The sequence below is a fragment of the Gastrolobium bilobum genome, unplaced genomic scaffold (genome assembly GCF_033153095.1).
Source record: "Gastrolobium bilobum isolate Gb01-03AN ecotype WA unplaced genomic scaffold, APGP_CSIRO_Gbil_v1 utg73769, whole genome shotgun sequence".
Classification (NCBI taxonomy): Eukaryota; Viridiplantae; Streptophyta; class Magnoliopsida; order Fabales; family Fabaceae; genus Gastrolobium; species Gastrolobium bilobum.
Window position 1 is genome coordinate 107,988 of NW_026895325.1, and position 25,373 is coordinate 133,360.

Consider the following 25,373-nt stretch of genomic DNA (forward strand, 5'->3'; position numbering starts at 1 on the left):
TACTATGCAACCTCACAGCTTGTTTTAGCTTCTTTGGATGGTACTACAAAGGATATTGGTCCACCAGCTGTTTATACTTCTATGGACCCTTCCCCAGATCATCAGTACATTTTGACTTATTCAATTCACAGGCCATACTCTTTTATTGTACCTTGTGGAAGATTTCCAAAGAAGATAGAGTTGTGGAATGCTGATGGAAAAGTAGTCAAGGAGCTTTATGACTTGCCCCTTGCTGAGGACATTACAATTGCATTCAATAGTGTTCGAAAAAGGGATGCGTTCCATTAATTGGAGAGCGGACAAGCCATCATCACTTTACTGGTACAGATCTGAGTTCTTAACTTATATTTTTTGCTGGGGTACATTTTAAATATGCATTTGTTATTGTTTTCATTATTTTTCTCTCAAAATTATTAAGTTCTTGAAAACTTAAATTTCCCAACTGTGTTTTTGGTGGTGAAGTTCATTGACATGTAAATAGTACTAAGTGTGCAGTTCATAAGAGCAATCATTCTTGTGCATAGCTAAGTATGCCTGTGTGCATGTATCCATACACATGCATATTATCCACTTGAAGGGCACAAACAGACTGGATGTGTGTATTATAAGTGTAGAATTGTTTATTGTTATTGATTAAGAGTTTAATTATGACATTTCCAGAATATTTTGCACTCACACTACAGGAAAGTACATCCATAGCCTCCCCTGCCAAAGAACATAGGATGTTGATCTTGCATCATATATATTTGAGGGTCTGTGCTTATGGAATATTATGTTCAGGCATTCAAATATAGGTTTGCGTTATTTTCTTTTACTAAAAACTCATGTTGCTGGTCAATGTTGATTCACCTAAGGCGTTTTTCTTCACTGACCATATCTTCTTTCCCCTTTTATGGATATTTTTTGGTTTTCTCGTTTCGTGCACTTTTCTTAACTAGATGTTTCATCCTTCATTCCCAAACAAATTTAAGATTTCCTTTATTCAGTATAAGAAGTTGAATGTTTTTCCTTGCATTTACGTTGTTGGTTTTATAGTCACATTTGTTATATGTTCATTTGTTTTGTGTTTTCTTTATCTGTTAAAATTGCTTCATTTGATGTCTCTAGGGTGGAAACTCAAGATGGATTGAAAGGTTTGCTCCAATTGTGGTTTTTTAGTGTTAAGGACCAAATAGGACCTCGATAAATTTGTCAGGGACCAAACAGGACATTCAGCTTTCCAAAACTCCAACCAGACATAAGACATGTTCAAAACGGCGTCGTATTACTTCCTCGCTGGCATACTTAACGGTGACTCATCAAAGTAACGGTCCACGTGTGCTCTGTTAGTTGGGCCGTCAGATGCCAACTAACGGAAGGACGAACGTGGCCTTTTTTTTCAAATATTAGGGACTACAATGAGCCTTTTTTATTGTTCGGGACTAAAATGTGCCTCGTGAAAATTTCCAGGGACGAAAAAGGGTATTTACTCTAAAAAAAAGGACCCTAAAAGAATTCACTTCTCGTATGTTTATGATAAACAATATTAGAGAATAATATAAACTATTAAAATGGCAGTTATCCAAAAGTTTAAACTTTTGGGTGGGTTTAACTGATTCTTAATATGGTATTAGAGTTTCAGTGACCATAATATTACGAGTTGGATCCTCACCGTCTCCACTTATAAAATTAAGAAAAGCATAAGATAAATCAAAAAATTAGATGAGCTTGTGCAACACAAAGTAAACCAAAAATTAAGTTTGTGCAATATTCACATTCAAGTCTAAATAATTTTTGCATGAAAAAATATGTTAAAAATAATAATATAATATAAACAATTAAAAAATTCATCATTGTTCTCTAGCAATTAAAAAGATCATCATTATATTAGAGAATAATAACATAATAGTTTAACCGTTGAATTAATTATTAACAAGCGGCTTCATTATTTTAATAAAAAGAATGATGTATCGATCAGGCCTATCTGACAAACCTGTCTCGTTGGACCTCATCAAAAATCTTCTGGTATAATCTCATTAGTTGTCAGATATTTACTTGTTAATAATTTATTAAAATATTTTCTCCATTTATTCGAATAAATACAGTGGAAAGAATTTTAAATTTAGGAAATTAACATTAGGTTAATATAAATTTCAAAATTGGCATTAATTTTATTAAATTAAATAATATTTTAAATAATAGATATTTCTCATTTGTCTATTAAAAAACGTCAAATAATATTTGAAGGACGTACCTCGATTTAAAATAATGACGGAAGAACGCCCGTCACTTTCTCATACCTTTTGCCCCTCTGTCACGTGGCAGAATCATTGTCGTCTATTCTAAATTGGATTTATTCTCACAATCCTATTCTCGTCATATAAATTGCATTAACTAGACAATGTTAATTTTAATCAAAATAATTAAGTCAAATAATAATTTAAAAGCTAAATTATTTTTATTTATATGATGATATTTAAAAATATGTGCAGAGGAAAGAATTTTAAACTTATTATCAATAATGATAATATGATTGTTGGTTTCATGTTTTTCCTTATTTGTAAAAAAATCAAATGGATTGAATTTTTTTGGAAAAAAAATAGTCAAATTATTGTTATTAATTATAAATTTTCCTCTTGAAAAAACCAAAGGAAAATTTGAGATAAAATTATCCCTATCCCATTTCCAAAATTACAAGTCATGTCGTTCTACTTTTTAGGTTTGTTCCTTGCTATCAAATGCATCACGTGAGCTGCAAAATGTCATTGCGCCACTGATTTCAGAAGCCATGACTCTCCCTAACCCTTCATCGCTTTGCCTTGGAAAAATAAAGAAGTTTAAAAAAAACAAAAATTAAAACACATGATGTTAAGTGAAGCCAGATGGTATTTTTTATCATTACTAAATACTAATTATATAGTCTTAGCATATAATAAATACTTGTAACAATTTCAGCCAAGATTTGTATTTGAATTATTCAATCAATATATATATATATATATATATATATATATATATATATATATATATATATATATATATATATATGATGTAAATACTTGTTTAAATTATTGCTAAAACGTTGAAGAGTAGGGGAAAGAAGTAGGATAATATTTACCAAAAAAGAAGAAGTAGGATAATAGAAGAAGTGAGGGAAGAATCTTGGTAATTTTCTCTGATTCTTTTCATTCTAATATGATAACTTACAAATCCAATTCAGTTACAAGTTACAACTTGAAAATAGAAATTACGAAAATTCAAAATACTGAAAATACAAGAGAACTAAATCCAAATAAACATAAATGCTCTCACCGTATGCATTCTCAGTAGCCCACATAATCCATCAAATAACTGGCTCGTTTGGACTCTCTTTGGGCCAAGGACAGTATTCTCAATTGGATGAGTAGTGGTTGGATCAACAACATTTGTTACACCTTATCCATTATTATTTTATAAATATATTTCTGGAACGTGCTATTACACAAATTAATTATTATTCTTAAGAAAATATTATATTTATAAACTTTTTGCTTATAAACTATACTGAGTATGACCGGTCATACTTCAATAAAAAATGTATGACCGGTCATACTTAGTGTAATTTGTAAAAAAAAATTGTAAACAAATCATTGTTATTATTTTTACGAAATCTATACGTAAATTTTCTAACCTTATACGCTATAAGTTCACAAAGCTCCACCTGTAATCTAGAGGCAAAATTTTGGAAATCTAGGTAGAGTTATTCTTATTATTACCAGTTGCTTAACGACATCAATCACTATATAATTAAACAATAACGTGATTATCAGTTGGGATAATTAATGCAAGTTTGAAATTGGGCGTAACCTATATGTACTTTCCGTAGGAGAGAAAGTGAGAGGAAATTGTTGTAGTCTAAAGCTAAGGCAGGGGGGATCATGCAGATTGCAGAAGTATGGCACGTCACACTCACTACTAGCGAACCTCCGCAAACCAAGAGATACAATTGAGTACGAAAGCTCAGGCTTTAGACATTGATCCAAAGTACTACCCGACGAGATACAAGCATCTCGAATATGCAAGTGGTAGGGTTACAATCCTTGAAGTGGTAGTTTCAATATGATTTAAGCCATGTTGCGCTTGTTTTTTGTGGTATTGTCGTGTAAATACCAGAAGAGTTGACCACGGGAATCATAGGAACTATATTATTTTCGACAATAATACATTAATAACAACAAATTTCGAAATTGAGATTTCTATTTTTCTTTTTCTTTTGTCATACATCTTCTTTCAGGAAAAAGAAATATATTTTCTCATTTAAAAATTTAAAGTAATATTCTGTTACAAGTCTCACATTGGTTGCCTATACAACTAATGTGGTCTTTAAAAGACGTTGGACATTCCTACCCTTTGAGCTAGCTTTTGGGTGGTGATCTCAAGGTCCGTAACAATTGGTGCTTTCATTGAGAGTTGAGGCTACGGAAAGGGCTATCTATAGGCTGGATTAAGGTGTCTTTGGGCACTGAATACTGATAGATGAGTGAAGCCGGCCCAAAGAGGGGAAAGGGCTACCGTCGGGTCAGTGTCGATAGAGTGAAAGTCGCCGTGGACGTCGGCCCTTAAAGGGGGTGGCAATGTTACAAGTCTCACATTTGTTGCCTATACAACTAATGTGGTCTTTAAAAGACTTTGGGCACTCCCACCCTTTGAGCTAGCTTTTGGGGTGGTGATCTCAAGGTCCGTAACATATTCTTAAAAAAAATATGATTAATAGTTATAGATATGCTACTTTGGACTTATGCCCATTATTCATGGGTTCATTCGCTAAATGAGAAATCTTAGTTCTTAGTGAACTCTTGGATAGTCACTATATATAAGAGGGGTCTTCTCTCTCATTTATAAAGAAACACAGTTACACCTTTCGTTATTACTAACTTGAGCGTTGGAATGTTTTGTACGTGCACTATTTCCTTGTTCCGCTGGGGCACGACGAGCCACTCAACAACCCCCGCCGAGCCTATTCCATGGAAGCTCAAGCACAACCTCATATTATATCCAAATATACCCATATGATCATTGTTGTTGTCTATGGGAAGCGGTAAATTCTGATTTCCATCCCAAATTTGATAAGCACACTCTACCTAGATTGTAAGTAAAAACCAAAATTCTTGAGTCTTACATTTTTTACATTTTAACAATAAATATTTCTGCACCTAAGGGGGATCTAAGTCTGAGCATTATTTGTACAATAAATAATGAATTTTCACCCCTAATTGATTAATATTGATGATTATCTAATGTTATGTTTCTAATTTGATATTCAATATCTGTCTTCGATTTTGATTCTCGACCCATGGTTATTAATGAGTTTCAATCTCGACCGAGATATGTATTAAATGGGTCCATTTCAATAAGTGGTTTGTGACCGAGATTGGTTAAAAGGCACATGGTTTTGATGTACTGCCAATATTGCTAATGTTGGCCAAGTTGGAGTGGGACTAGAATTGATATATTCATTTGCAGGAGTGGATGTAACATTGACAAAACTTTATACTCATAAATATGATGACTACAAAGGATGCCTCCATTTCCAATGATTGTCACGGGTGGTTGGTTGATCAATATTTTATCAACCTGGAGTGATATGTCGTGTCCGATCAACATTTTACATAGTCGAATGACTAGCATTTATATGCCTGGATGACTAGCACTTTACATGGTCGGACGGGCAGCATTTTTACATGGTTGGATGGTCAACAATTTATATGGGTGGGCGGTCGGTAAGTCAACATTTCATCTCAGCCTCCAGCTAGGATAACTGCTAAAATATCACATTTGTGGCTCATTCTTAAACCCTTTATATCTTCTCTTTTGAGTTTCGTATTTTTATAAACACCCTAACAATTAATGGATGATATCTTCTTGTAAGTTTACATACTCTTTATTTTTCAGGGTATTTATTGTAAACCCCAAGTATGAGCAACGTAGAAGACCTAGCTCATCTATGCATTCTCTAAGACTTGGCTCAGCTAGGCACTCTCCAAGACGTGACAGGGCTACACTCTCCAAAACCTAGCTCGGCTAGAGCTTTATCGATCGTTAATCATCTTTCAATCTTAGCAATTTTTCCCAATGAAAATCCTTCGATTGTGTTAGTATCTCCTCCATTGAATGGTAAAAACTACCATACATGGGCATATCAATGATTGTAGCACTCTTATCTAAGAACAAATTAACATCTTTCAATCTTAGCAATTTTTCCCAATGAAAATCCTTCGATTATGTTAGTATCTCCTCCATTAAATGGTAAAAAGTAAAAACTACCATACTTGGGCAGATCAATGATTGTAGCACTCTTATCTAAGAACAAATTAGCATTTGTTTATGGATCCATTACACTACCTGCAATGGTGGATCCTTTTTTTCCTAATTAGCAGCGATGCAACACTATGGCACTCGTTTGGATTCATCGTGCAATCACTGAGTCAATTTCTTAATTCATTCTCTAGATTGACAGAGATTTTAAAGCTTGCATGAAGCTATATGGGAAACTGCACGAGAGTCTTCTATTTGTTTTGATGGCAGAAGCTTATTGAGTTAAATTTAAGAAAAAAACTTCAGTTTCACGTATTATATTGTAGTTACAATAATTATCATTTAGCTCCCGTAGTTTTAAACTTATCACTTAAATCTATCGTGGTTATAAAAGTATCATCTAGTCCCTTGAATGCCTAAAATATTCTTATTATATAAAATATCGATAATATTCTTAATAATTAAAATTTTAAATTATATTTAAAATATCAAAAATACCCCCAATTAAAAATACCTAATTTTTTTACACGGTTGAGAGCCATTATTGTAGATATAATCTTAACCCCTATTCATATATTGAAACTTGTAAAGAACCTTAGGATACACCACCTCAAAAGCTAGCTCCTCTGCTTGCGCCTTGTCAGGTTTCTTAATGGATCCATCAATGAATCCCAACTTGTTTTTTGATTTGCGGGCATTTTTCATGAGTTTTGCCCAGTTCTCATAATTTGCTTCCCCTCTCAACGTAACATTTGTCAAGAGAATGCCAGGATTATCTGAACCGGCGAGATAGAAATGTGAACCCGGGTCTGTGGGTTTCGTTCCACTAGTGGTCATCTTCAAGTAAGACTGAAATCTGCTCACAGCTTTAGAGTTGTGCACGTCTGCGGAAGTGTTTAGGAAAGACAAGCTCTGATACCATGAGTTGGGCTGAACTTGTTTGCTGGTTTCGGTTGCGTCACCACGTAACATAAGCAACCAAATACCTTTAAGTGCCCATAGTCATCAGTGTACCCATGCAGAATTTCATGAGGGGTCTTTCCATGAAGAACCTTGGTTGGAGTTCGATTAATTATGTGGGCAGCAGCCATGACACTTTCCCCCCAGAATTTAATAGGCAAGTTAGCTTGAAATAAAAGTGCTCTGATACCATGATAAATTGTGCAAAAGGAAATTGTTTCCATTAATTCTCTATCGTATAAAGTGAACATGAATACAAATAAATAGGCCTATGGCTGTTCCTGATGGGTGCAATTACTTCCTAAATATATGCAACAGCTAAGATGCTACTATCCTAGAATACATCAGATAACAAAATAAGCTAGGAAAAAGGTATCCTAACAAACTAAGATAACAACCAATCTACAACTAATAACAATCAGATCAGATCGAATCTTCTATTCCAACACTCCCCCTCAAGTTGGAGCATGAAGATATGAAATGCCTAACTTGGGAAGGAAAGCCATAAAGGAAGCGCGTCCAAGTGCCTTTGTGAAAATATCCGCAAGTTGGAACTGAGATCGAACAAAAATAGTACGGATAGTCTTGGATAACAACCGTTCCCGGACAAAGTGGCAGTCAATTTCAATGTGTTTGGTGCGCTCATGAAACACAGGGTTGGCTGCAATGTGTAGAGCCGCTTGATTGTCACAACACAACTCCATTGGATCATCATGAAAAACATTAAGAGATGCAAGAAAGGACTTCAACCAAACTAATTCAGCCGTGGTGGTTGCCATGGAGCGGTATTCAGCTTCTGCCGAGGAGCGTGAGATGGTGAGCTGCTTCTTTGTTTTCCATGAGATAGGTGAATTTCCAAGCATAATAAAGAACCCAGAAACTGACCTACGAGTTAAAGGACAGCTGGCCCAATCGGAGTCACAAAAAGCATGAATTTTGAGATCACTCTTGGAAGGAAGGAGAATTCCTTGGCCAGGATTCATTTTGAGGTATCGTAATGCTCTGATACCATGTAAAGAACCTTAGGATACACCACCTCAAAAGCTAGCTCAAAGAGTGAGAGTGCCCAAGGCCTTATAAAGGCCATATTAGTTGCCCATCTAATCAATGTGGGACTATATATCTCAACAAAACTTCATCTCAATTTGAGGAGTAACGCTTCCGATGCTTTTTTCTGCAGCAACTAAAGCAAAAACGGAAGAAGTATATTAATCACATATTTCAGATACTGAGCTTTTTTGTGAATAGTCCATGTCAGATATGTGATTCTAAAATTTGGACACCACAATAAATTAAAGTTCATTCACGCCTATTACACACTTATTCTCAGACAAATCATATTACCATTAAACTTGCAAATTGGGGTTTATGGAGAGTGATACTTTAATTCCTCTTCAATCCAAGAAAACATTGCACAACAGCATGGGTAATTTCTTCTATCAACATATCAGGGTATCAAAATTAGAAACAACTTTGTTTTGTAGGTTGTTGAAAAGATAGATTAAAAGGATGATGGGGTATACTTGAATACATTTTCTCTGGTTTACTCGTTCTTGATTGAGATATTATTTTTAGAATTTTTTAATTAGGGTTATGTTTGATATTTCACATATAATCTTTTATTTTTTAGCAAGGGTATTAATGATATTTTATATAATAAGGACATTTTTTAGATATTTGATGGGCTAAATGATACATTTTATAAACATGATGAGTCTGAATGATAAGTTTGAAACTACGTGGGGCTAGGAAATAATTATTGTAACTACAACGGGTGAAACTGAAGTTTTTCCTCAATTTAAAATAAGTTTATTGTATTTGTGATTTCTCAATTCTGTCACTCTATTCAACTACAATATATACTTTTTAATTTAAAATAATTTTATTGTATTTGTGATTTAATTTGAAATAAAGTTTATGAAAATCATTTTACCGAAAACAATTATTTTTAATTTAAACAAATTTTTATATAATCACGAAATAACTTTTAATTTTACTTTTAAACTCTTATTTTTAGTTTTTAAGTTAAAAAAAAGGCTGCTCCAAACATGCTTTAAGAGTAAGTATTCAGACTTATATTTTGTAATAACTTTTCGTAAAATAGGAATTTATCAAATATAATCACTAAATTATTTAAATCTTGATGATTAAGCGTACCAAATTTTAAACACATTTAACATTCATAAGTATGCAATTTTATAGTTAATATTTGCTTACATTTTTAAAATATATCATATATTAAAATGAAGTTAAGTGATGAAGTATGAGCTATCATTTAAATTATATGAAATTTTGTAAACCTGATCTCTTTAATGAAAACTTTCAATTCATAAATTAGTTTGATAAAATTTAACATTTATAAAAATTATTAAATATTATTCGTATCACAAAACTTATTTCTATAGAAGGTTAATGTTCACTTTCCATATATATATATATGGAAAATACTTTCTTATATTGATGGAGAAAGCATTTCTCATGTCACTCATACATCGATATGTGTGCATTGTTTTTTTATTTTTATTTTTATTTCTTAATGGTGGGACATACCTTAAACATGTGTGTGTAGGAGAATTCATTTTCTCATGTGAAAGGAGAAAAACAAAGCCTATATATATATATATATATATATATATATATATATATATATATATATATATATATATATATATATATATATATAGAGGATAAATTATTCTACCTACTCCCTTTTGCCTACCCCTTTCATTACCGTTGGATTACAATCTAATCCAACGGTCCATAATTGCAAAATAAAATAACTCTTTTTTTCTCTTTCTCTCTCCTCACTTCCTCCCACACCCTTTCTCTCTCCTCACTTCCTCCCACACCCTTTCTCTCTTCCTCTAACACATCCTTCTGATCTCTCGATACCTATTTTAATTTTTTTTGAACTACAAACGAACACGATTCACAGTGAATACCTATACCTATTATCGAACTCTTTGTTGTTGTCCTTGTCGCGTTCATTGTGGAATGGAGGCAGTGGCAATTCTTTCCGATCAGAAAAAGCATGGAAAAGGGGTATTAAGCCATTTTATGAGGAAAATGTACTGCATTTTTTTTTTGTTCGATTTGTTGCAATTGATTCATAGAATTGTTTCATTACAAATAAAGCAACCCATCTCTTATTATTATTTTAATCAAGTTTTTACAGTATTATTGAATTATATATTAATAGGGAAGGGTATTATAAATTGTTTCATTACATCTACCTATTTACATCTGCAAATACCCTTGTCTTTGTGGAGCATGACTGGAATCCTATGCGAGATCAACAGATATTAAAAACCATTTAGTGGTTTCTTTGGGTTTTCTTTTTCAGTTCAAGACCAAGCTAATTTACATTTGCAGATACCCTTCCATGCTTGTACCCCTTTTCCTAAAAGTTAATCGAAAATAAAAAACTTTGTTGATTGTTTGATTGGATGGAATCGAATACAATAATTAGAATGTAAGAACTCTTTCAAATGTTGTGGTCGATGAATCGCATAATGCTTTCGCGCGCGTTCACCTCTGCAGTGATCAGAAGTAAAGGGAAAAAAAATAGGTATAGGGTAGAGGAAGAGAGAAATGGGGAGGAGAGAGAAAGGGTGTGGGAAGAAGTGAGGAGAAAGAAAGAGAAAAAAAGGGTTATTTTATTTCACAATTATGGATCGTTGGATTAGATTGTAATCCAACGGTGATGAAAGGGATAGGCAAAAGGTAGGCAAGAAGGGAATAGGTAGAATAACCTATCCCTATATATATATATATATATATATATATATATATATATATATGAAAGCATTAATGCGGGGAATCATAACCATACAAAAGATGAAAGCATTAAATGTGGGAAATTGTAATCATACACCTGTGGTTGCTGAATCATAACGATACAAAAGATTAAAGCATTAAATATGGTGAATCGTAACCATACACATGTCGTTGCTATATATATATGTGTGTGTGTGTGAGTGAAAGCATTAAATACGGAGAATCATAACCATACAAAAGATGAAAGCATTAAATGTAGGGAATCATAACCATACACCTGTCGTTGTTGTACGTAAAGCGGCTGCATAAATGATTTTACAATATATATATATATATATATACATATATATATATATGGGGCAGGATATTCTTACACTAGTCTAAAAGTTGTCTTACACTTAATCTTGACCGCTGATCCACATGTATCCAATGGCTCACATGACTAAAAAATTAGAGTCCTTAGATATTAGAGGAATCAATAGACAAGATTGAGAGTGTAACTTACACTGGTATAAAATGATCTCGACCATATATATATATACTACAAAGCACGGACACGCTCCGTGAGAAAAAATTTGCATGTCGGACACGTGTCCGACACGGACACGCTCGGACACGCGGTCAACATTTGGGGACACGTGGTCAACTCTCCGACACGTTCCGACACGTTTTTCGGATACACGGTCAACTTTTTTGGACACACAGTCAACGCTCGGACACGCTCGGACACGTTTTTTTTTTAATAAACTTTATTTTTATTTTGCTAACTAAATGTAAAAGAAATAATTTATAAATTAATTTTTTTCTATTATGAAATTTGACATGAAAAATTAACAAAGTACGGAAATTTATTTATATTTATATTTATGTTATAAAATTTAAATATTTGATTGGTTATATGACTTATTATGGACTCTTTTATGTATTAAATATAAATTATATTATATATATTAAAAGGGTTCGCTTTTTCTGCAGTTACTGCAGATAAGTTATCTGCAGTAAGCCCAATACGATGTCGTTTTGGGGCGGAAATCATGGTGTTTATGTAATTTTAATTTATTTCAGGGTTATAATGGTCTTTATATTTATAATTTTTTAAGATTTCAATACCAAAACGACGTCGTTTTAGGAATAAATGCAGATAATTTATCTGCAGTAACTGCAGAAATATTTTTCCCATATTAAAAATTTTATTTAATATCAAAACGTGTCCCAACGTGTCCAAATATGACATTTTTTAGAATTTACGTGTCGGCGTGTCGTGTCCTGTGTCCCGTGTCCGTGTCCGTGCATAATAGTATATATATAAATGAGTTTACATTTCTGCAGTCGTTGTAGTTCAGTAGTCAAATACTTGTTATATATATACGTGAAAGATTAAATGTGGGAAATCATAATCATAAAAAAGATGAAAGTATTAAATATGGGCAATCATAACCATACACATGTCATTGTTGTACGTAAAGCGGCTGATGAATAATTTTACTATATATATATATATATATGAAAATGTTATATTTACAAACTTTTTGTTTAGAAACTACACTAAGTATGATCGGTCATACTTAGTGTAATTTGTAAAAAAAGTTTGTAAACAGATCCTTCCTCATATATATATATATATATATATATATATATATAGGGAAGGATCCGTTTACAAACTTACAAATTACACTATGTCTGACCGGTAATACTCTACTCAAGAGTGTATTACTGGTCAGACATAGTGTAGATTATAAACAAAAAGTTTGTAAATATAACCTTTCTATATATAGGAAAAATTATTTCTATAGTCACTTTAGATAAGGTTATCTACAGCTACCCTTTTTAACTAAGTATGAACGGTCATACTTAGTTATAACAATAAAGCTGTTCTTTTTTTTCTGTTTCCTCATACACTGTAGGCTGACATGGCGGAGAGAGAAAATACAATTTTAATGTATGACTGGTCATACTTAGTTAAAAAGGGATAGTTGTAGACAACCTTATCGAAAGTGGCTATAAAAATATTTTTCCCATATATATATATATATATATATATATATATATATATATATATATATATATATATATATATATATATATTGTTTAGACACAATGACTTTATTTATTGTATCTGTCGCAAAATATTATATTTAAACAAATTGAATCAATCGTTTCTGTAATTCTGTCGTAAATAATTTACCATGTATAACGCAGTAATGTCTATCTTTTCCTAACCATATATCTCACCCTGAAAAATATTAACTATTGCTTAATCTATAACCAAAATACTAAAATGAAAAAGGAGCTAGCAAAATGTCTTATATATAACCCAAATTTACCTTGAAGAAGTACATAATAAAAGTTACAAAACAATAGCTTGAAATTTGGAACCGTAAAACAAAGTGGAATGCTGGTAATGGTTATGGTCCGCGGTGACGCGCGGCACGGGATAGAAGAATCATGTTCAGACTCGAGAATTTGAGCAGCAAACGCCATTCTATAAAACAATACTCAGGTTTGATGAGGTACCTTCCTACACACAGTTTTCTTGAACAAGTCAACAAGCCTATGAATGAACAAGGCTTTTAGCTGATTAATAAAATCAAATCTCTGACCAAATCAGTCTGCTTACTACATTATTGTATAAAATTGGTATAAATTATACGTGCCTTGTGCCCGGATGCCTCGGTTAGAGTTGCTGGTAGCGTGTTTTATGCTTGAAGCACATGCAGTTAAGCAACAGAGAACAAAATGACTTGTTAATTGCACAAAAATCTGGATTACTCTTGTTTTCATTAAGTGCAGTCGTGTGTCTCAGAAAGAGACAAAAGTTTTAGATGTGATAGATTAGCTAGGGACTATGCGATTCATTTTCTACATTAATCAGCTGTTACATATATAATTCAACTTAAACAAATGTCAAATATGTCCCACATTAATCTACCATTATAAGCCATCATGCATGATAATGATCTGAAAGCATGTTTTTAAAGACTTCGGAATGATATGTATTTAATGAAGTTTCATATAATTAATTTAACAATGTTTATTCTAACATATTAAGAAAATCAACATATAACATGACTTTCGAGCAAGTGAAAAGAATTATTATCACCTGATTAGGTTTTATTTTCTACATTTTTGCATATTTGATTTTTTACTCCTACTATTGAGTATCAGTTTCTATATTTTTAAATTATTTGGTTTTTAATACATATTTTTTAGTTATAAAAAAATAAATGCCTATATTTTTATGATTAACTGATACATATAGTTCAACTAATTAAGGCATTGGTTCCTGAGAAATCCAAATCTTATTAGGAGTATATAACTAAGAAATAAATAATAATTATACAGAGTAAAATATACCTAAAACCTATACTTTATAAGATCAAAGTCACACACACGGAAGACAAACCTTTATTTCCGGAGCTATGCCGTGGGTGTGGACAGTGTGATTAAATAAATGGTTATACCCATAGGCCATAAGTAATTAGCTTGATGGAAAGTTATACCTTATCAAATAATTAATAATGATACGTCTTACATTAAATTAAAATAAATATACCATAAACATATTCATTGAAGAAAGGAGCGGCATGTTTAATATTGGAATAGCTAGAACGTGACACGCTGGCTTGCACAATATGACACTCGACGCAGTTAACGATCATTTTCTCAACCATTAATTAAATAACAAAAATTAATAATACTGTTTAGAGAGCTATATTGTTGTGGTATGTGTATATATATATATGGAGTAGCAACAGCAGATCCTAATTAGCAAGTTGCCCTGTAATTAAGACTTAAGCAGTCGTCGAATCCCATAATCTACAAATTTTTCTGATACATTCAAAGGAATGCCAGTTGGGTTTGGATTTTTATGCATTAGATTAATCATGTTATACGCGTAGATGAAATATTGTAGTGGTTAGATATAATAAACATTCAAAGGAATAACACAGATTTCGATTTGAATGGTCGTATACTAGTATTATTGTGTTGGCAATATTCCAAAGAAGGGATACCCAAGAAAAAAGGGAAGAAAACTTACAGAATGTCTTGTCGAGATGTGGTCAAATGGTTAATTAGTAGTTTGTGTGTGAAACAAAACAAGTATGTCATTCAGTCATCGGTAAAAGTAGAATATAATGGGTCTTACGCTTACATGAGCGATAGAAAAAACATAATATTTATTGAGAATAGTGTAACTAAAAAGAGCGCAGGCCACAAGGACCTCGGGGAGAGGGAGAAAAATCGTGTTCATCGTAGATGATTACAGAGTGACCCTTTGTGTGGTCACATGGATTCCTCTGCAGCCTGAACTAAGCTAATCGGCAGTTATTTTTTTTATTTTATTTTTTTCGCCAATCCCTCATTTGCTCTCTGCTATGAATCTTCCTAAGAATCTCTGAGCTATTACCAGCTTTTGGTGACCTTTCTCTATTCCACGCCCAGGTGTCCGACCAAATTATTACCAAATGAAATCCCCGAGACCTTAATTGATAAAATAAATGAATTATATATATATATATATATATATATATATATATATATATATATAGGATAAGGATCATTTTACACCAGTGTAAGTTACATTCTCAATCTTGTCTGTTGATTTCATTTATATTTAAAGGTTCAAATTTTTTAGTAATGTGAGTTATTGGATACAAGTGGATCAATGGTAAAGATTGGGAGTAAGACTTCTAACTCTTACACCGGTGTAAGAATATCCTACCCCACATATATATATATATATATATATATATATATATATATATATATATATATATATATATATATTGATTGTTACTAGACCTACTAGGGCAGCCTTACCACTCGGTTAAGGGAAAAAAATTAAAATAACGTAATTAATTAAAATAATTATGCATTTAATGTTGTTTTGTTAAAAATTACACATCTGTTGCACAATGAGATGCCCTCTTTGGGCGTCACATGTGACGCCCCAGTGAGGCGTCTCTCCCTTGGAGAAGACGCCCCATTGGGGCGTCACATGTGACGCAAAGGGGGCGTCTCATGTGCAACCTATATATACCCCACTTTCCTTTTTTCACTCCTTACTCATTTACCTCTCTAACCTCTCTCCAACCTCTCTCTAACCGCGGTTCGTAGCGAAGTTCTGCCAACGTAGGTAAGGTCATAATACCTCATATGTATACATTTAAATTACAGTGCTAGTTAGTAATACATGTTAGGATTGATTGTATATTAGAGACTTGGAACATTAGGATAGTCACTTGGAAATTTTGTGGCATGCTATGAATGTTGTAATGATATAGTAATTTTATTATTACGTAGTTATTATTATTAATTTTTAATTATGCATTAGGGTTTAGCATATTAATTAGTGATTTATAAATAGTGTTAGAGACATCGTAAATTTTGAATGTATGATGTTATTAATGCGGGAGTGCATAACTTTGTAGTTAGTTAGGTGTGATGATTAGTACGTATTGGACAAGTTGGTAGTGACCTAGGGTTAAGTATTCAGTTAGTATTATATTATTTTTGTCCGATGTATTATTATTATTTAATTGTAAATAAATAATTGTTCTACGTTTTGGCGGGACTTCATAAATTTTGATTCTAGTTAAATAAATGACGCATATGCTTAAATAAATAATTTTGATTCTTGATTGACAAATAACATGTCACTCAGTTGCCACGGACCTTGTATTGAAGCCGATCCAGACACCGAACCATCAGTACATGATTCTTGTTCGCTCTGATAACTCCAATCAATGTAAAAATAATGCGGAATTCCTTCCCAAAAAGGAATAACATTTGTGTCACCTGCAATTGCAGATTATAATTTTTTAATACGAACTTACTATTTCAGGTATTAAATCAGTTATTTATTCACGCAGTATGACGAATGGGATCAATTACCTTCTTGTGGAATACCAAACGGAGCAGACGCAACGTCATTCAACTGCGGCATTTGCGCGACGACTGGTTGATGGAATATTGGGATTTCAGACGCACCCATCTCACGAGATTCATCTTCTTCTGAAGCACTAGCATATTCCGCCAGATGATGTTCTTCCATTGCCATGTTTTCATCGTCGTCATCGTCATCTTCGTCGTGCATTTCCCAAGTCGGATCATTTTCATCTCCCTCAGAAAAGTTACCAACTGGAGACGCATGAGCGGCAAGAAAAGCTGGAAGACGGGGAGAATTTAAATAAACTGACATCACCGGTATGGGAGCATTCTCGGTTGCGACGATGTCGACATACAACTCTAGAAAATCTGTCCTTGACTGGTTGCAAAATTCTTCCATTGTCATCTCCAAGTCTTCATCGTCAAGCACTTTCAAACTAATGTATTTATCACCTTGCCACACCCTTGTTGTGATCTCAGTGATACATTGGTTGTCTTGAAGACTTAACTTCTCCCGAATTCTCTGATGCAGTTCGCCAATGGTTGTGTTGCGTTGGATACATGTCGGCTTTTTTCACCTTCGAATATGACACCTCGTCGACCTTCTACCTTCCTACCATTGTAATATAACACAACACGAACAGAATCAAGATTTGAGCTCATTTTTAAATAGAATTAGAACTAAAATTCAAATACTAAATTAAAGATAAAGGAATGTTGGTGGAGAAGAGAGATATGAAGAGTGAGATAAGAGGTGTGAATTGAATGGAGGGGGTGGGGAAATATATAGAGCACACATGTGACGCCATCTTTGGGCGTCACATGTGACGCCCAAAAGTAGCGTCACATTGTGCAGTAGATGTGTAATTTTTTACAAAACAACATTAAATGCGTAATTATTTAATTTAAATACATTATTTTAATTTTTTTGCCCTCGGTTAAGTCTGGGAGGCTATTAGAAGCTTTTGTCTCATGTCCAAACCCCAATACAGAGTGTAATTAATTTAAAATCAAGGTTTTTAAATCACAATACTTAAGTGTATTATTGTTTTTCTATCGTGTATTATATCGAATAGTAAAATATATAAATATAATAAAAATGATTTAAAAATATATAGTGTACTTAATATCATATAAATTTAAATTTCAAAAAAGATTCCATCAGCAAAATACATACGTAATTAAAGTGCAAATCAATTATTCTCCTAATTATTAATCGTCAAGATTAATGTTATCACTATTATCATTATTAGTATCTACCAATGACATAATTAATCTATTATCCTCTTCATTAATATAGTCATTTGACTCATTTATCATTTTTGTTCAATAATCTGAGATCATTTTTCCTTATCATTCTTGTTGGCAGTATCATTTCGTTTATCAATCTTGTTGTCATTATCTTGTTCTTGTATGATGACACTTGTACTTTTATCATTTTTGTCACTTTAAGATTGATTTAAGTAAAATCTTTATCTTCTTTTCCTTATTAATAATAACTTTTGTAGATTTTTTTCATTTAAATCGTAAATCAAATATTTATTTTTTTAATTAAATATTAAAATTTTTGATTTATTTTCATATCATATAATACATCTGATGCAATACTCTTTCCGATATACCACTCAATATGTATCGCTAAGAATATTGTGGATAAGGGAAGTTATTATATATATATATATATATATATATATATATATATATATATATATGAATATGAATATAAGGGAAGTTGTATTTATAATTATTTTTATTATAGTTTTTCAGATTTACTTATTTATTTTTGGATCAAAATAATTTAACAGCTTTCACTTAATGTCATTTTATAGTCATTAATTTTATTTTAATTCAAGGATAAAAAATTAATTATAAGAGATTGTAAGCAAAAATAAATTATAAATATAACCACTTTATGTTATATATATATATATATAATTTTTATTTTAATCATTTATACTTTTATCAGTTCGTTCAATTAAAAAAGCTATTAGAAGAGTTTAATTTTAGTGAAGAAATTTTTTTCTATTTTTTTAATGAAAAAAACAGAATATGAATTAATTACTCATTTCACTCATTATTGTTATTTCTTAATTATTTGATTTATGTCCAAATCATGTAATGATTTTAATATATAAATAATTTTTTTAAATAAACCATATATTAAATAATTAATTAATTAACAGTTTGATAGAAATTAATAACATATTACTTAGCAAATTAATAGGTAATAAAAAATATAAGATCTTCAAGTAATAATTTATAAATTTATAAACTATATATAGAGCTTGCCAATCTCCTCATTGATGATGTGATTAAAATTATAATATTAACAATTGAAACTTGTGTAGATGAAAAGGACCACTTTATCCTTTGGCATAACATATAGTAAACAGATATCGACAACCTAAGTTATCTATAATATTAACAATTCTTTTAACGTTTCTATAACGAATATAAATATGTTATTTTTATTTACTCTCAAAATGACATCATTTTAAGTTGAAAGATTAAAAAATTATATTATAAAATATTATTATAACCTCAAATAAATTATATTTATAAAAAAGAATAAGTTATTCTATCTACTGTTTTTTGTCTATCTTGCTTATCACTTTAAAATATCATTAGATCAGAATTTCAACTAATCTTTATCTGTTTCTCTCCTCTTGATATTCTGATCTATCGGTATTAGAGAGTAATAGACAAAGATAAGCAGAAGAAAATAGTAGATAGAATAATCTATTCTTTATAAAAATACCTTTATTTTTGTCTTAAAACATTGTTATTTTGAGTCCAATATAGATAATTTATCTATATCGACTGGTAAAAAAAAAATTCCATGAGTGTCACAACAGGGAAGACTCTGCCCTTTTGACGAAATAGGTATCTGATACAGTTTATTGTATATTTGTATGTATGTTTTTTTTCATATGTTTTTGTCCCCTTGCCAACCAACCGGTGGTTTCACACTTACACACACATTATTTTCGGCTATAATTTGTTGTTAGAATTGAATGTGATGATGCATTTGAGCATAAGGTTAAGCAATTCCAGAAAAAAATAAAATCAAACGATTACATTTTATTTCTAAGTTTCAGAGTTGTTTTTTTTTTTTTCGGAAAAAAATTATGCATAAAATAAAAAATGGGGATTTCATATGATAAAAAAAAAAAAAGGAAAGGTGACAATTAGAGTTAAATATAAAACCATAGATGTGGTTTCGTACCAAATCAATCTGATATCTATTACACATAATATGGAGGTTTTTGTTTCTCTTTACAAACTATTGCAGGAGTCATTAATTTATTGCTTGTATGATTATTAGTTTGAGAAATTAAGAAAGTGACAAGAGAATTTCACACTCTCTCCCTGTGTTTCCCTGTGGTTAAGTTTGTGCGATCAAGGAACTGGTCTAAAGTGACAAACCTCACGTGCATAGTGCTGTAGCTTTTTTGTTTGTATGAACAATCCTCTTAGAGATTTGAAGGCAGAGGGGCTTTGTTCATAAGATGACGATAAAAGGGCTACTTTGTTTGCTCTATTAGGAACTTAGTGCTCGTGCTTTGGCTTTTGGTCAAGCTTCTTCCTTCCTTTCTTTCTTTGCCAAACTATTTCTAGTATCTAATCATTAACCTTCATCTTCCTTTCTTTGCCAAAACTGTTGTTAGCATCTAATCATTAAACTTCATCTCAGTCTAGACTTTCCTTTAATTTACAGCCTCAGCCCTCAGCCATATCTATCTCTCTTTTTCTCTCTCAAACCTTTTTCCTCAGCTCTCTGCTTTCTCTTTTTTCATCCTTTTCAAGAAAAAAAAAAGTAGTGTCTACTTAGTGAGCTACAAGGAGCGGGACCTCTTTCTCCATATCAGCGATTTCAACTTTATATAAAAAGTGATAACTAATGGCCCTTGAAGCTGTGGTTTTCCCACAAGATCCATTTTCTTATGGTTGCAAAGATTACTTGTACTCCTTATTAGGAGGAGGAAGTGCTGCTAGTGACTCAACCTGGAACAACGACTACGGTTTCCAAGCAACAGAAGAGAAAGCCATTCTTGGAATTATCAACAATAACATAGAGCACAATCTCCATGCAAATTGGGATTCTTCTTCTTCCTCGGTGTTGCGAAATGTCAAGGACCAATGGGATTCACACTCTTCCTCCCCAGAGGCTTGCACCGTTGATCAATCCATGCCCCGAGCTGCTTCCCCTCTTCCTCCTTCCTCCACTGTGACCACCGCCGCCGCCGCTGCCGCCACAAGTCGGCGCAAACGACGTCGCACCAAAAGCGCAAAGAACATGGAGGAAATCGAGAACCAGAGGATGACCCACATTGCAGTTGAGCGCAATCGAAGGAAACAGATGAATGAGTACCTCGCTGTGCTCAGATCTTTGATGCCTCCTTCTTATGTACAAAGGGTCAGTTTCGATTTGATTAGAAACCCCAAAAAGAGCATAACCTGATATGACCTTGATTAATTTGTTTTTAAAATTGTTTTGACCTTAAATGTCAATACTAACTAACTGTACTAATAATGTCTGGTTCCAAAACAGGGTGATCAAGCCTCTATTATTGGAGGCGCAATTAACTTCGTGAAGGAGCTGGAGCAGCTTCTACAGTGCATGAAGGGACAAAAGAAAACAAAGGAACAAGTTCAGGAGAATTGCTCCAGTGCCTCCTCAGTCTCACCCCTTGCTGAGTTCTTCATGTTCCCTCAGTACTCAACTCGTGCAACTCAGAGTAGCACATCCTCGTACATGGAACAGAGCCAGAACAAGAATCAATCATGGGCCGTAGCAGATATAGAAGTGACCTTGGTGGATAGCCATGCCAACATAAAGATACTCTCAAAGAAACAACCTGGGCAGATTATGAAAATGGTTGTTGGGCTACAAAGTCTTGGACTCGGCATTCTCCACCTTAATGTTACCACTGTGGACGATATGGTCCTTACCTCAGTTAGTGTAAAGGTTGGTTTGCCTTTTTTGCCATTTTCTGCTAGCTAGGTTCCTTTAATTAATTTGTTTTCTTCTTTAAATTTTATTTATGAAAAGTAACATTTTTTTTTTAAAAGTCTTAATTTCGTTTTGTATTAATTTATTGGAATAGGTAGAGGAAGGGTGTCAGCTGAACACGGTGGATGAAATTGCAGCAGCTGTGAATCAACTATCACGCACTGTCCAGGGTGAAGCTGCTTTCAGCTGAATTAAACCTGAAATATTAAAGGCTTTTACCCTCTATTGACTCCAATTCTGCAAAACATCTCTATTATCCTAGTTGAGATGTGTTCAAGGGTGTGGCCCGTCAAGTAATATATGTAACAAGGGATAGGCAGGTACATGCATCTGCGTCACCAGTCTGAAGGGAATATACATGTTCCAATTCAATAAGTTAGGAAGAGACGCATAATTATAGGTTTTTTTTTTCCTTCTCGTTTTGCTTTTTTCCCTGCGGCTACAAATTAGCCTGAGAAAAAAAGAATAAAAGATGGAAGCGACAACTAATTTATGTTGTGGTGGGACCCCCCTACTCGAAGTATGTATCCACTTGTGAATTATTAGCGTGTTAATTTCCTCGGAATGTTTGCGGATCTCTCACAATTATTTTTTGTTCTGTAGAAGATTTCGACATTAAATAATTCACTCACACACCGCTTAAAAACACAAGAAGAGGAGAAACAAAAGGCATACCACACGTCTACACCTATAACGAAAAGTGAAGACGTGATTTTGTCTTAATACATTGTACTTATTTGTTAAAAAAAATTTACAGTGTTGAATTATTATTTAAAAAAAATGGTCTTCCCCGGTGTTACAAAAATTGGACTGGATTCTGTACTAAAAAAAAAAAATTGGACTCAATTGCTCTAATTAAGAATCGAACCAACAACCCAATTATTTGACCGGTTCTACATACCAACCAATGTTAAACTAGCAAATGGAATTCAACCGATATTAAATAGGTCTTGATTTTTGGAATTTTAAGTAAATTATTTAATGGGAAATAATTTTTGCTTCAAAGACATAAACTATTTGTCTGTTCCGTAAAGAAAAAAAATGTCAGAGAAACCATAAAAAGAGAAAAACCATAAGCATGATGGACCTTACTCCATTTTTTCTCTCTGAGACAGACAAAAAATTTCTGCATTTGAAGCAAAAATCATTTCCTCATTATTTAAACGTTTGATATCTTATGCATATTGGGACTTGTCACATTTTTCTCTAAGTTAATATTATATGTTGGTCATATTAATAAATATATTATTATATTTATTATACATTTTTATATAAATTTATTTCTATAAATCAGTGAAATACTAGTTCATTGATCCAACGCCCTAATTGATCCAAATTTGATAACGCTAATTTTGCCAACCGATTTATCAGAGAACTAGTTAATACAACTTTTGGACTCTACGAAGGACGCGATTCTCTCTTAATCCATTTTATTTGTTCCAAGGGCACACGTAACATCAAACTTTTCGCCGCTTCAACCGGTGGGTGTTGATTTTACAGTTGATATAATGTGGAACCTTTGGTTTCCCTTTTGATCCCTTTAAGATTAAATGCAGCATTGTCCATGTTGAAAAATGATTATTTTTTTTTTCATAAGGATGTTAGAGTTCTATACAAGATTTGGAAAGAATGTATGAATTCTTTGTCCGAAATTGAAATGACGAAAATTATTCTAGGAACCGACCAAGAACCTACATGTGTTTGTGTCCTTCCCATGTGACATCTATGGGTGCGAAGCACATTCCAATTATTCGATGCTTGCTACATTATGTCATATAATTGTATAATTATTTTCGGGCTAGTTTTTCTGATATTATAAGAGATAACTATTTTATCTCATATACATATATGAAAGTGTATGAAATTCATATTTTCTCTCTCTTTTCTTCAAATGGTCCTCACATATTATTTTTATGTGTGCGTAGGAGATAATTTTATCTCCTACGAAATGAGAGACATTAATTCCAATTATTTTATCTTAAAGTAAATATTTAATTTTGTTTAAATATTTTTAGTATAAACATTTATAAGAAAATTGAAGTGTCAAAAATTAAGTTCATCCATATTATAAATAAAGTGGTGGTACAAGATGGTAAATTTGGTGAAAATTTTATATTTTTCAGCAATTAATTTGGTTCAGAAAATTTCAACGGACTAATATATTAATATAAGTTTTGTAGAACTAATTTGATGACAAAAATACTTAAAATTAATGTGACTTTAATATTTATAAATTAAATTCAAATTTTATTTTTTGTAAGAAAATCGGGTTGATTTTCTTTTGGTTGTATCTCAAAAGTTAAATGTAATTCTTCTTTTTTATCCAACTATTATCTTTTAAATAAAAAAATAACCTCTATCGCCTTAAATTATTAGGACTGAATCGAAGTCGATTTTTTTTCTTTCAAATTTCCCTCAAACTAGCAATCGGTTATAAATGATGATATTAACTGTCTCATCTAAATTAAAATATTAATAGCGCTAGTTTTTCTAACAATACTGCATTTTGTAGAGTTTTTAAAAAGGATATTTCACATAAATTCGTTATTATAAAGTTTAATATTGATAGTGGTGGATTTGTGCTTGGTTCACCTTGTAATAGATTAATACGTGAGAGTGAGCAGAAAATAAATTAATTTTAATAACTATTTAATGCGCTAAATTTTTTACATATAAAATTGCTTTATTATTGAAGTCGAAAGTTTTTGTTCTCAACCAGTTACATATAAAAATATTTAGGGAGGGGTACATTTATAAATTTTTTTTTACAAACTACACTATGTACTTCCGGAGGTACACTAGGATACACTATGTACTTTTGGGCAATGTTGTGAAAATCAGATCGGATCGACCCGGAACCCGATGAATCGATCTTTGACCGGTCTGGTTATCACATTGGATCGGTTAAGTACCAGGCCCGGTGTGACCCAGTCCAACCCGGTCGATTTTGGTGAAAATTGGTGACCCGGTCTGTTAACCGGTGACCCGACCCGGTTTATTAAAAAAAAAACTTCCCAAAAAAAAAATTCCAATTTTTTTCTTCATAATTGACATATTTGAGTGATTTGTTGCTTATTGACTTATATAAATTATGTACCTATAATACTAATATTATGTCAAGTTGTGCATTATATAGAAAATTTTGATTTGATTTATAGTTGAGATGTCATTCGCTGAACCTGAAACACCAATATCACAAGCATTATATGTTTGTTTGATCTTTTATTGGACTATAATGTATAATTTATTATTTTTTATATTAAAATATTTATAATTTATATTATGTTTTTCAACTATTTGAGTATGTTTATAATTTTTTAATATAAATTATAGATTTATAAATCTATAATCATCGGGTAATACGGTTGAACCAGTGACCTGGTATCTCAACCGGATCAATGATCGGACCGATTTTAATAACATTGCTTTCAGAAGTAAATAGTGTAATTTGCAAAAATTT

General features: G+C 32.1%; 1 protein-coding gene across 1 annotated transcript; it reads left to right on the top strand.

The window, feature by feature from the left end:
- Positions 1 to 20,800: 20,800 nt before the first annotated feature.
- Positions 20,801 to 22,103, top strand: LOC133305892 (transcription factor bHLH96-like). Its single transcript, XM_061506145.1, has 3 exons — positions 20,801 to 21,316; positions 21,452 to 21,868; positions 22,008 to 22,103. The coding sequence occupies exons 1-3, from the start codon at positions 20,801 to 20,803 to the stop codon at positions 22,101 to 22,103; spliced, it is 1,029 nt and encodes a 342-aa protein (XP_061362129.1).
- The last annotated feature ends 3,270 nt before the right edge of the window (positions 22,104 to 25,373 follow it).

What these genes read in the sequence shown, in the direction of transcription:
- LOC133305892 (XM_061506145.1), top strand. Translation starts at nt 20,801, where the DNA reads ATGGCCCTTGAAGCTGTGGTTTTCCCACAAGATCCATTTTCTTATGGT. An exon ending in CTCCTTCTTATGTACAAAGG is followed by an intron (nt 21,317 to 21,451) that starts GTCAGTTTCGAT and finishes GTTCCAAAACAG; the next exon opens with GGTGATCAAGCCTCTATTAT. An exon ending in TTACCTCAGTTAGTGTAAAG is followed by an intron (nt 21,869 to 22,007) that starts GTTGGTTTGCCT and finishes TTATTGGAATAG; the next exon opens with GTAGAGGAAGGGTGTCAGCT.